The sequence below is a fragment of the Phaenicophaeus curvirostris genome, chromosome 4 (genome assembly GCF_032191515.1).
Source record: "Phaenicophaeus curvirostris isolate KB17595 chromosome 4, BPBGC_Pcur_1.0, whole genome shotgun sequence".
NCBI classification, from domain to species: Eukaryota; Metazoa; Chordata; class Aves; order Cuculiformes; family Cuculidae; genus Phaenicophaeus; species Phaenicophaeus curvirostris.
This window is the reverse complement of record NC_091395.1, coordinates 60,607,287-60,620,792: the sequence shown is the minus strand read 5'-3', so window position 1 is coordinate 60,620,792 and position 13,506 is coordinate 60,607,287. Positions and strand designations below refer to the sequence as shown.

General features: G+C 36.7%; 1 protein-coding gene across 12 annotated transcripts in view; it reads left to right on the top strand.

Moving 5' to 3' along the window:
• Positions 1 to 13,506, top strand: part of SLIT2 (slit guidance ligand 2) — a 258,279-nt gene that overhangs the window by 1,210 nt on the left and 243,563 nt on the right. For all 12 annotated transcript variants that reach the window (XM_069856242.1, XM_069856241.1, XM_069856249.1 and 9 more), the window contains exons 2-3: positions 508 to 579; positions 1,758 to 1,829. In XM_069856242.1, the coding sequence (XP_069712343.1) occupies positions 508 to 579; positions 1,758 to 1,829 (144 nt within the window). The remainder of the gene's footprint in view (positions 1 to 507; positions 580 to 1,757; positions 1,830 to 13,506) is intronic.

Sequence of the window (13,506 nt, the reverse complement as noted above, 5' to 3'; positions counted from 1 at the left end):
ATCACTTGCTCTACAACACTCTTACGCTTATTTGAAAATTATCTTTTGCTGTAGGAAGTTAAGTCTTATTCTGCTGTTGTAGCAATGCTGTGAAAGCTGTAGGCTGCTTAAAAGTGGAGAAAATTATCTTGAGTTTAGTCACTTACTTAGTTTTTGTAACAAATACTGTATATATGTGTAGTAGCTTTAGTACTTTTCAGAAGGCAGTTATTACCCCATCTAGACAGGTTTTATATTGTTGAAGATAAACATGATCTTTATAATGGCAGGCAGAACTGACTTTATAAGCGTCTCTTATTGCAAAGTTTGAAACTGTTACTTTCAAGATAAACTTTGTTTGTCGCTTGGAAATCGGGAACTCACACAACGTTAGTTGTAGAAATGGTCTTTTGGACTCATTTACATCTCCTAATGCCTGAAAATGCTGTGGCCATGAAAACTGACAAAACAATTTAAGTGTAACTTTGGAATGTTTTAATTTTGCTGCTTATAAATTATTCTTCTTAGGGATCTTAATGGAAATAACATCACAAGAATCACCAAGACTGACTTCGCTGGTCTAAGGCACCTTCGAGTGCTGTAAGTTTTCTCTTTTTATCAATAATAGCTTTTCAAACCGATGCTACAGTTTGTGAGAATCATTAAACTAGTTATCTTGCAGTGTATGAGCTGGATGAGTTACCACTTTTTAACTATTGTGCTACTGCAACTGAACTTGCAGCCCCTCCCCCACAGTATGCACTGATATGAATAAGTTAGCAAATCCCTTAAGTATAATTAAAGAATTGTTTTTTAATCTCTTCTTAAGGTTATCAAGAGATAACCTGAGGATTTAATTTGGCATGTTGTTTGCAAGGAAGAATGGCTAGAATTGGTTGAATAACTGTTGGAGTGATTTTAGTTTAAGGTCAGGAAATTTATAGTTAACACTGAAAATGGTTACTCTCAACCCGAAGTGTATGGGAACTCATTAAGGTAAAAGTTATTCCGTTACTGAATTTAAATACAAGTTCCAGGTGATGATTACTGATTTTCTGTCATTTCTGGGCAAAAAAAAATCAGCGATGAATCTGAGCAAGGAGTGATTTGGTTGGGTTTTTTAAATGCTTTTGTTTCAAGCATTATGAAGCTTTTAGACTTCTGTGGAGTTTTTATTTATCTAACTAACAGCAGGTTTAAAATACTGCAGAATGTGCTTAACTGATTTGTTAATGCTATTTAATTTGAGCAAGAAGTCATATAAAATCTTTGTTTCACTCTGATACAGAATGTAATGATGCAGTAACTTTAGATTTATTTGCAAAACAAAACTGCTTGCGTTTACAATCTCTGTGCAGTCTTCCACTGGTGTTTTATTTTCCAGCGCTGCAGTTCAATGGTTTTTTTGTTTTTATTCTGATGTGAGACTAGTATTGCCTGTATATTGTTCAACTGGAGTTTTATAACTTGCTGAAGAACGATGATGTGTTTGTGCGTGCGTGTGCACACAGCATGTGTGCGTATGTGTAACTTTTTGAGTTGGAGCTCCTAGTGAAAAAGCAAATGTAATATCTATTGCTTTTTCTTTTAATGGTGATTATGAGCTCATATAAAGTGTTGATGATGGAGGTCTGGAAGGCTTAAGTGGATGTTACTCTAGGAAAACGTAACTGTTGTGCTGTTTTAATGAAGATTTGCTAGCCTTCAAATGACTACTGTTAATGCACCAAGTTATCTCAAAGCTATAAAGTTTTTACAAAAAAAATTCTATATTTCAGTCAGCTCATGGAGAACAAGATTAGTACTATCGAGAGAGGAGCATTCCAGGATTTAAAAGAACTGGAGAGGCTGTAAGTATTTTTAATTTTAAATGTGTTGGATTTTTTTTATCAAATCAGTTGTTTTCTTTTTAACTTGACATCTATCCTTAATGAGACGCAGAAGTAGTAAAAAGTTTTCAAGTAGTATGCATTGGACTTGGACTGGGGGGGAGCTTTTATGAGCAATCCAGATTTGAACTGTAAACTGCAATTGTTTTGTAGGAAATAGCTAATACTATCAAATATTTTTCCCTTGAGTACACAAGGATTTTTTGAAATGTGAATGCACCTAAAAAAGCCTGTTCTGAGGCACAGTGTTAGGTACGGTCTTGGAGTTGCTGGATTTTTCATACAATGTCTTACTGAAAGTAACTACAAGTTAAAGTGTTGTCTTGTTACACAGGATGAAAGCAGTAATTGAGTTCTAATCCAGTTTTTAGATGATTAAAGCTTGCACAAAGGCTTAGAAAAAATATGAACTGGTGGCTTTCAAAAATGAATTGAATTTGGACTTCATAAAAAAAGATTGGATACTGTAGAGAGAGAATGGAGTAGGGATGAGAGGATGTGGTCTAGTGAAGTTGAACTGCAAACACCTGCTTGGTTGCAGTAAGACATAGGAAATGACTAGGTCCTAAAATGATTTAGGTTTTTCTAATAGTTGCTTGATTTTCAGTATGTGCTGCCTTGTTTAGTTACATTTTCTCAAATGAAATTTTTTTTTAAAATGGATTGTACAACTTGGGACATCCAGCTCATCAAAGGCAAGATGCTGACATTTGAATAAAGTTTTGGTTTTGAAGTAGGAAAGTCTGAGAAGGCCACTGTATGCATATAAACTTTATAGGGTTCTGCCTTTATTACTAGGTGTCTTTGTTGCTGCGTTTTCTTTGTATCACTTTTTCTTTAAGTGTGCCTCTGAGGTCTTGTTAAGTTTTCAATTTGCTGCTGCTTTTATATTGTGAAGATATTTCTACTTTTCTTCTTTGAAAAGCAGCCTAAACATTCTGTTAGTCTTATTGTTGTGCTCTGTATCCACAGCTGCTGTGTGTTTAAAACGGAAACCCACAAACCATCATTGTTTGGTTTGGTCATATAGACAAAGCTATTCAAGGGACTTGGTAACCAATGTTGTAATTATGATAGAAATATCACAGTTGAAATATCATGTGTTTGAGGTAATTACCCTATTTTTTTACAAACAATCCTGAGTAACTTTTTGACCTAAAAATTTTAAGTGTTCTTACGACTTTGAGAAAAAAAATCTGACTATGTATTTCTAAGAGTAATCAATGTGCTTTAAGCTTTGTACAAAGTACAGCTTCTCCTGCTGAAGAGTTGGAATAATATATACATATTGCTAAATTCGGCTTATAGAGTCTAGCTAAAAAAAATTACAGCAGTGTTTGTGGTTTGTTTTGCAAAAGTAAGTACACATGCACAGAACGTTAATAAAAATTAAAAGAACTATGCTTTTGCTATGGTTGTGGTTTGACACTGCAATACCAAATACTTGCTATGTTTTAAAACAGTATATACTCAACTTCATCTCTTGATTACATTGAAGCAAGATCCTGCTATGTGATATATTAAAAATATTTCAAAAAATAATTTAATGTGTCATAATTTTGAGGCTTTTAATGATAAGATTTCTGTAGTATAGAATTACGGTAGTAGAGGGGGAAAAAAAACTTTAGTAGTTGGAACGTACTTGTCTCTGTGCACCTTTTGCCATTACGCTTTCTGACTTTTTTTCTTATCTTTTCTTCTTTTCTTTATCTCTTGATAAATCTGTAAAATCTTTGGGAAACAATATATGTTTTCCAGTTCCATAAGATACTATTTCTAAAGGGAAATTCTGATAATTGTGGCTACTTTTGTGGGTTATTTTCGTTCAACCTTCAGCAAGCGAACTCTGACATTTGAAAGTTAATTCATTTTGACCTACAAAGTTAGATTCTGTTTTGTCTTCAGAATTATTTTGCTTCTCCTCTGGTACTATCAGAGTTTCTTTAATTTCTTGGAGTTCAGTCAATGTTAGATGTGTGGGTGACTTGTAGTTTGAATATATATGCAAGATGTCTTTAAATCACCCCAGCTGTTGGCTAAGAGCAAATATTTCATATTTGTGAGGAAAGCTGAGAAAATTCCTCTTGTTTACAAATGCCAACTCCATCTGATGAAGGTGCATTGTTATCTGACAGCCAATTCATCTCCTTGGGATTCTGAAATTCAAAACAATTGCTCAGGAAACTTGCGGATACGTCCTTCAACTATTTTTTCAATACATTAAGTAGCAATCACTTTAGAGATTTATAGTTTTTTTTCAGTGTGTAAGACGTCACATTTCCTAAGTGTCATGTGTCAACCCACTGTCAAAGAGTACCTGATGTAGTCCTTTTAGCATACCAGTGGAAGGTAGAAGTGAGCCTTCCTGCAACTTAAATTAACTCAGTTTGGTTTGTAAGATTGCTTACATGTAATATTTTTTATATTGGAGTAGCTTGTGCTAGTGTATATAGACTGATTTTTTAAAACATGTTTCCTGTAGTTCAGTACTCTTAATGTGAAGAACAGATTTTCACAGTAGTTTCCCTTGGGGGGGGAGTAGTAAATTCATCTCTCTAGGTTAAGCGATGCTTTTGCTTTTTTGCTTTTGAACTGGAATTTCAGTTATGAAATAATTTTTTTTATGCCAGAAGCTCTGATATCCAAGGAACAATTTGGTTGGTCAGTGAGTTACTCATCGTGAATACCCACTTGTAGATCTGATCATGCAAAACACTAAATAGCCTCAACTCCATGTAAGGGAAGTAAAAGACTCAAAGCACTTTGCAAAACTAACCTCTGAGAGAAGCATCTCTCAACCTTCTCTTCCGAAGAAAACTACTCAAGATATAATGAATTCGATTAATTCTATGTATACCCCCTCAGTGTTTTTCCTATAGCTTAGTTAAGCAACAACATCTGCTAGTACACTAGCTATATGTAGTGTTAGGTACACAAAGCTATGTAGCGCTATTATGCTCCATGACAGGAATTTGTGTCACACAGTGTGATTGTAAAAGTGCAATGGGATCCAAACAGCAATAAGCAGTGACAAGTGGTTGTTAATATGGCAGCCCTGCTGTGATTTTAAAGTAAAAATGTCTGCTTAGCAGTAAATGACCATAAAGTAGTACCTACTACATAAAACCTGTGAGGGAAAGCAAGATGGAAGTTAGCAACTGAAATTCTAGGTTTGTGGGAACTTTAGTTGCTGGAGAGACTCTGATGAAGCTGAAGGGAATCTGCCTACAAGCCTTTTATATGGATATGTCTGTGAAATCTTCAGTCAGATAAATGGGTATATGCTGCAGTGTTCATTTAGTTATGATCTCGGGGAGTCTTGCCTGAAGGCTCAGCTCTTAATGGGGTACTAGCTCTAGTCTAAAGCAATTTGGTACAGTGCTGCCTGAGCTATTAAGTCTGCCATGAATATGGCTTTCTTGAAATCTTGAATGCCTGAATCACGTGGTCCGAGTTGTGTAGGTGTTCTCTGCTGAAACCACCTTTTTGAATTTCAATATGTACAGCTGTTTAAGTCAATGGAACAGCTTTTATCCTTGTGTACATCCTGAAGCAGTGTCAAAACCTCTTGGATTAGTTACAATCTTAGCTATTATGTATTTTACAACCAGAAGACTTTCTAAATTGACTGGTAACTTGTATGATGCGCCCATGTTCCCAAGAGTAGGGCCTCTAAAGAGTATCTGGCTGTTTGGTACATGGCAAGTCCCATAGAAGGACCAAAGGGTTGGGATGTCACCTGTCTTATTGTCTGAACCTCTCTTACATTGGCCACAGTAATGTTAGTGATGTATTTCAGTATGCTTCGTGGCAGGAAGACACAAAGGGTCAAGGTATGGAGAATTCCAACATATAAGAATTTCCAGAGACCACTGCTTATTGTGGGAGAGACCACCTTTTGAAATAAATCCTGATGAGAATGTGAAATTAAACACTTGTTTCCTTTCTTTAGAAAGCTATCATCTCAGATCTAATGTTTATAATAGTTTAAAATAGTTTCTTAAGAAAACAAGGTGGAGACAACTGAGCATCTCTGCTTTCTGAAAAGTAACAGTTAAGTCATTTTAAAAGCCATGCCTAATAAAAACTGTAGTCAGTTGTTATCCCCAAGGTCACTTCTTCTGTGATGTTGCAGCTACTGCTCAAAGTATCCCAGTGTTTTTCTACTAGCTATTGTCACCTGGAGGGAAATATAAAATTTGCTGAAGACAGCTGCTGTAGACTGTTGAACCAGTTGTATTATAAGCTGCCTAAGTCTAACATTTTTCTTACAGTTCTTTCTACTCCAGAAATGCAATGCAGCTCCATTTTGTGGGCTAAATAAACTCTTTGCTTCTTTACATAGCAGAGCGGTTACCTTTTCATTTAGGTAACTTTTTTTGGCTCATAAGAGCATTGGTTTTAATTGTAATTTTTGCTAATGTTTTTTCTATGTCTGGTAGTTGTCAGCTATGATAATTCTAAGACTATGCTAAACATCTAAAAAAATACCAGGACAGGAAGACTCTACAGCAGTCTTTTCAAAACTACACAGATTTTTCTTTTATTTGTGAATAATCCATTGAGGAAGCAGTGTTCCACTAAAATGCTAATTTGGAGTGTAATTCTGCAGACATTTACCACGTGGACAATTTAGTTTTGCATGAGTAGTCCCAGTGATGACTCTTGTGAGAAAGGTTACTTATATGGCCTAGAAAGTTTCCTGGTCAAGCCCTTACAGTTTTGATATTTGAATTAATAGAATTTATTTGCAAAATATCTATTTATTGTCTTAGCTCTAACCCCAATTGAAACCCTACTTCCGCTGAAAACAAGCGTGGAGGTAAAATGTTACTCTTATGAGCTCCAGAACAACTGCAAATTCTGAGCTGGTATCTGAGCTAATGTCTATTTATATTTAAATAATAATACAAATATAAATAAACAACACAATTATCTGTTTATATTTAAATATAAATATTTACACCCACTTTCTGCCCTGTCCCTCCTGCAAAACCAGCTGCCCTGGGCTACGTGGTGTGAGATGAAATCCTGAGTTTGAGAAAAGAATGCTGCAAGGGTTGAACTTCAAGTTAGTACTTGAAATAGCTTTCAGTTTAAAAGCTGTTGTATTTTCACGCTTCTTACAATGTATCACTGAATGATAGAGAAAGAAAGAAATATTTCACGAATTAAATGTTTTGTTACAGTTCATGCTTTTTTCTGCATTTTTACAGCACAGTTCTAAAATAACAAACTGAGGAATTGCCTGTACTTGCTGTTTGTTAGAGCTCCATCTCCACCAGTACATTAAAACAAATTGCTGAAACTTAAGATGAAGAGAGCATTTATTTAGGAGTGTACTTTTGAGTGTTTGAGTAGTACTGAAAATCATTAAAGTATTGTTCATGCTGTGGATGAACAATTTGGAACTTATAGTTGTGTAGCAGCACAGAAGGAAAAGTATATTTCAACTGCAGTTTCAAGGAAGAGCTTTTTCTGCTTGGTAAAACTGAAGTACTAGTTGGATTTCTTTTCTGCATATAGATCCACATGTAACTGCTATGTTTGCAGCTCCTGCAGCAAGGGCTTAATTATAACCTCAATCCTTAAAAGTCAATCTTGCCAAAGATATTAGATGGAATTCAATAAAGTGGTTTTTTTAGCTGTATTACACAGGTATGTTTAGTTAGATGTTTGGGCTTTATTGTAGTTTGCTGAATGTGGTAAACTATTAGGCTCTGTATTGACAGGTTTTGAATTTATAAAACTGAAACTCACTTACGAGTTACTATGGTCTCTGAATATATGGTGCTTTACAGAGCATCTTATCTTACAAAGGTGTGCATAGCAGGATGGGCTAAGAAATAAAACGTTCCATCTAAGATAAAATCTAATATAGCTTGTCTTGGACAATACTGCCCACCAAACCTTGGCAGTTATCGAGGGAATTAGCAGCTGTTTCAAAATAGACTATATAAACCAGTACTGTTCGTTTTGTCTCATCTAGGAAAGAGCAACACTATTATCTTCATATTCTTACTTAGGGTGTAGTCTTGTTGTATAACTGATGGGATAAGGCATACTTTCCAGAGATTAAAATAAACCTATGTGCTAACTTTTTATTATGTATTGATGTGTGGCATGAGACTGCAGCTTTATTCTGGTTATTTGACTAGCTTTGTCCATAAAACGTAAATTTAAAGTAAAATGGTAACTTTTAAGAAGACTAGCAGGATTTTCTATGACTTTAAATGTGAGCTGCGTCAATAAACTAATCCAGGAGTAATTAGTTTTGTTCTGAACTTTCTTCCTGGGTTTGGACTCTGATAGAATACAACCCTTTCAGTTGTGGGAAAGTAGTATTAAAAACTCCAGACTTCACTTCTGCAGAGCTACATGATCGAAATTCAGGAGCAAGGACTTCTGGAAAAAAATGCCAGATGTTACAGAACTGCATTATAAACATTCAATTTTAACTGAAGCAAAATCTGAGGGTTTTTTTTTTCCCAATTCACAGGTTTAGATGTTAAGTTTAAAAAGCTAACGTGGAATTAGCTTTAATTAACGTGGCTTTTTTCGGTAGTTAGACCTTGTATTCTGTTGAGTGGAATTTGTACTCAGCTCTAGCTTCTTTTCTTGCTGAATTCTGGTCTTCATTTTGGTGTGCAAGTTCAGTAGTGAAGCCTGAGAATGAATTTTTTTTCATTTGGGGTACATTCTGAGCAGATTCTGACCACCACAGCCAGGAAGGTGTAGGTTGGACTGCCTGCAACATGTGGTGATAATGCATGTGCTTGTTTTCTAGGGCTGCTCGATGTTTTGGTTTTCTCTCCATTGAAGCTTTGATACTTAAATACCTGTCTGGTTTCAGTCTGAATACTGGAGCATTTGAAGGGTTAATACCTTCACACATGTGATAGGTAGCAGAATAATGTGTTCAGGTAGAGAATGTCCCTGAAGAACCTTGAAGGGTGTGACAAGTTATACCTTCTTTATCACAGATGTGAAAAATCCTTCTCTTAGCTAATCCTACATATTTTGAGGGCAATTGCATAGAGCATTCTTCATCTTAGAACGAACAGGAGACCACAAAGCTTGTCCTAGTCACTAACCAGAGGAATGTGAGACCATCTTGCATGAGTTGCACTGGTGCGTCTGTATTTATAGCTTTAAAAAAACCAATAAAAATTATTATAGTAATTATTCTGTATCAGCAGACTTTGGTCAAAGGAACTTCAAAGATCATCTCTAAAAATTTCTGTTAAATCAGAAGTAGACAAAGGCTGTCTTTGAAGACCATATTGAAAAAGATGCAGTATTCTAATAGAATTTCAAGAATCAACTTATAACATTTGATTGTAGAGTACTACAAAATGTTTGATAAAAATTGCAGTCCAAGATAGTTCTTTTAAAAGCTGTATGGATGTTTGCTATTATTTTTAGTATATTTTATTCATCTGAGTGTCTTTTCTCATGGGAGTCCTTTAATAGGTCTAGAAGTCAAATTGCAGTCAGAAGTCCTGTTTGCTCTGTGCAGAGCTTTTTACAAATTCCAGGGCAGGAAGGCTGTTTATTTTTCCCACATCTGTTTTGTGCTCATCCTTTGTGACATTGTTTGCTGGATGCTCTTCTTTCTTGATTCCTCTGAAATGGGTAATTTGCACTGTTGCAGAATGTTGAAACCAAATCTGATTCTACAGAACTGTTGTCTGCAGTTTTTTGTTTCAGATAGTGTTTTGTGTTCCAAATGCATTTGATGCATATAGAGCACCGATATTAAAGCTATGCAATTTAGTTTTACTCCGCAAAAAATAATTTATCTGTTGCAGAGGCAATTAATATTTCTTAAAAATAGTTTTTATGTGAGATGGCCACCTGTGAAAATTGAGTTTTCATTACATTTTTATATAGTGTATTTCAAAAAACATCTAAGATTCTCCTTGTTTTAACTGTAGAAGCCACAATTCTATCTGGAATTTTACAGTTTGTCTCCAAAACGTATGAGGGATCTGGCTGCAGGGCTGCCATTTCAGTGACTCATACTGTTGTATTGCCTCGTTTACTCTGCAGTCTGGTTGAAGCTTCATCAGAAGAAATGGTTTGTTTTCCTTCATGGTAGATAGTGCATTGTGCTTGTACGTCCATAATAGTAGTCTAGATTGATAATTAAATACAATGTGGCAAAGTATCCCTTAATTTTAAGGCACACCAGCCTTTCTGACTTTAATTTGGCAGGATGCCTGTACAGGTGCTACAGAAATGTACTTGAATGAAGACTTGCTTTGATAACTCTGTGCCAGAAAAAACAGATCTAAGACTATCTGGTCTATTTGCAGGCCTTTCTTGCCTTTCTAAACAATCTGCAAATTCTAGTTAAACTCAATCCAATAGGTCAACTTCCCCTTCTTTCTTTCTGTGCCTTTTTCGTCTTGGAAGTAATCCCAAGTGTTGCCAAAGATCATCCTTTCTTCATCTGATACTTAATCCTATGTTACTTTATGGAGGTTTTAAAACTTCTGTTTTCTTTGTGGAATACTTTACAGAAAGAAATCCAACAAATTAGCCTCGCAGGGTTGTGGAGGTTTGAAGAAGCCTCTGCAGATTGTCTAGTCTCATGCCAGTGATTAATGCAAGGTCAGTCAGAGCAGGTGCCTAAGGGTTATTCCCAGTCAGGTTTCGAATGTCTCCAATAATGGGGAATCTACAGCCCCTCTGGGCCACCTGTTCCGGTGTTTGACTACCCTCACAATCAATGACTTTCACTGTGCAACACTGAAGTCTGGCTCAGTCTTCCTTACTTGGGAAGGAAGCACATCACTTTTTTATGCAAGTCATGAATTTACACACATTGAGATCCCTCTATCCCATTATGCCTCTTTCAACCTCTCCTGCTGTGACAATTGCTTTGACCTGTCTGCTTAATCGTCTTTGAGGCCCTTCTCTGGGCTTGCTGCAGTGTGTCAATCTCTCTAGTAGTGGGGAGCCCCAGCACTGGACACCACTCTCCAGATGTCACATCAGTGCTGACTAGACAGGAAGGATCACCTGCCTTGACCTACTGTCAATGCTTTTCCTCATACAGTCCAGGATGCCATTGGCTTCCTGGTGGCTTCTTTTTTATTTCTTCTTCACCAGTATGTCAGGTCTTTGTCTATAAAGCTGATTTACAACTGATTGTTCTCCAGTGTGTGCTGGTGCATGGGGTTATTCCTCCCCAGGTGCAAGACTTATTTCCCTTTTGTTGAGCTTCATGAGGTTCTTTTTTGACCAATACTCCAGCCTGTCCAGGTTTCTGTAACCAGCAGTGCACCCATCTGGTGCATCAGTCATTCCTTCCTGCTTTGCATCCTCTGCAAACATGCTGAGGGTGCATTCTGTCCCATCTTCCAGGTTGTTGATGTTGTTGAACAATACTGGCTCCAGTAGCGACTTTGAACTTGGCAGTTCAGGCAATTTTCAGCAACCTCACCATGGGCTTTTGTAGGCTGCTCATCAGTTTGTCTATGAGGACAACTGTTACAGGACACAGTGTCAGGGGCCTTACTAAAGTCAGGATAAACAACATCCACTGCTTTCCTTTCATCCACCAAGTTCTTTACTCAGTCTGGGAGTCGATCAGACTGGTCAGTCAGGCATGATATTGCCAGTTGTAAATGCAGTCTGACTACCCCTAGTCATCATCTAGTGTCTAGAAACAGCTTCTCATTTGCTCTATCACCTTCCTAGGCATTGAGGTGAGCCTGCCTAGTCTGTAGTTTCCTGGCTTTTGCCTTGATTTTCGTGCTGGTCTTAATGCCATAGGCAGAATTAGTAAGAGTAGTGAGCTGCTCTTTACGGCAATGTCCTTATATATGCTACTCCTTAAAGGAGCATGTCCATATCATCTACGGTGTGTCAGCAGAAGACATTACTCTCACACCCATTTAAAAATACCATGTAACTTTTCACTGAAGAAGTACAGAAAACAGGGATACTACTTGAAGCAGTAAACTCCCAGAAAACTGCCTTAGTTTCTCTCCTTTCTTCTTAGCAAAAAAGTAAAAAAAAAAAAAAGAAAATCTCAACTAAGCAAAGATTTTCCTAGCTCTGCTTACTTTGGAAAACCTCTTAAAAGAAGCAAATGGGGTATAAAATTCTGATTCCCTGTGCATTTAGTGTTCTGCATACTGTGTAGAGACTTGATTGCAATAGGGGAGGAATGTGGTAAGTTTGGACTTGACATCAACCCTGTGTGAGAAGAGAAGGAAGGACAGAAGATACATTAGGGTTCTAATAGTATACACTAGTACAATATAGTACTATACTTTGCAGAGTAACTTTCACCCATTCCTACACAAGTAAGAGACTTAATTTGCAGTAGTGTTTATGCTCTGTTTTCTTTCAAAGAGTGTTTTTAACGAAGCCAAATATCTAACTGGTACTTGATATTAAATTGAAAATAGCTTAGATATCCTTCTTAGTTAGGAATTATTTAGTTTGGAAAACAGATTCCTGGTTAAGTGGTTCTTGACCCAGGGGAAAAAAATTGACTTGGGCGTCTGAATGTTTTAAGATCATCCTTGAACTTCTCAGATTCCGGTTTTTATTCATCTGGTCAGTAAACTTGATATTCTAGGTTTAATGACTGAGTAGCTTGACTAGAGACAAGATCTTTGCAGAGAATTCTTAGTGGAAAAATTAGCACAATTTTCTGCTTGGTTCTTGGTCCTTCTCACTTGATGTATTCCTGCAAGTCACATTTGCAGACAGCAGTTGCCAGATCTGTTGAAGTTCAATTTATTGTGGCTTTGGACACAGATGCAGAGTTGTTCTCTGCCTCTGGCAGACATAGGAACATGTTTTTGAAAAAAGTAGTAAAAGTTTGCCTTTCTTGCAGATGTAAGCCTAAGTCAAGCTCTATATGAAGCCCTCTGGTGAGGGAATAGGCATCAGTTATTCTGATGTCTACTATTCTGACCCTGTATGTCTAAGGTCAGGATTTTAGGACTTAATGGTTAAACCAGTCCATGGAGATGATTTGGGTGCTGTGCACTAACTTTCAGTTTTAAGTTACTTGGATAATCTTGTAGGTTGGTTCTGTATTTCCTGGGCTCTTGTCCCTGTAACCTGTTGGAACTATTTGAGGACTCTGAGCTCAGTCACTGTGAATAGAAAGTGCTGTTGCATGAATGCTCAGTGGTTTGTTTACTGATGTGTCCCTTCATTTAAAATTGAAATCTAGTAAAAAAATGTGTGCTTCTAACATTTTTTCATATTTTGCAAATGAGCTTTAGGGGAAAAGTAGTTGAGTGGTACTTTTAAATGGGTGTGATAGTAATGTGCTGCAAAACAGTAGGTATGGATGTGCTGTATTGAGTAGAATTTCCAAGCTATACAGTGCTGTGTTACTATGTACAGGCAAAATATTCACTTCTCTCAGCAAACCTTGAAGGAGGAATGAGAAGTAGTGACCTGCTATCATAAACTTTTTGTGAGTTGAAAGCCTTCTATCTTTATTTGTGAAGAAGAGATGGTAGAATAAAATGCATCTGCACTTTATATTCAGAATTTGGGAAGGCTCTCAGTACCTGTGCATCCAATGGGATAGGCTGTTTCTAATTATACTGCAGCTGATTTATAATTTGCTTGGAACAGCTTATAACTTTGATCAGTTCTG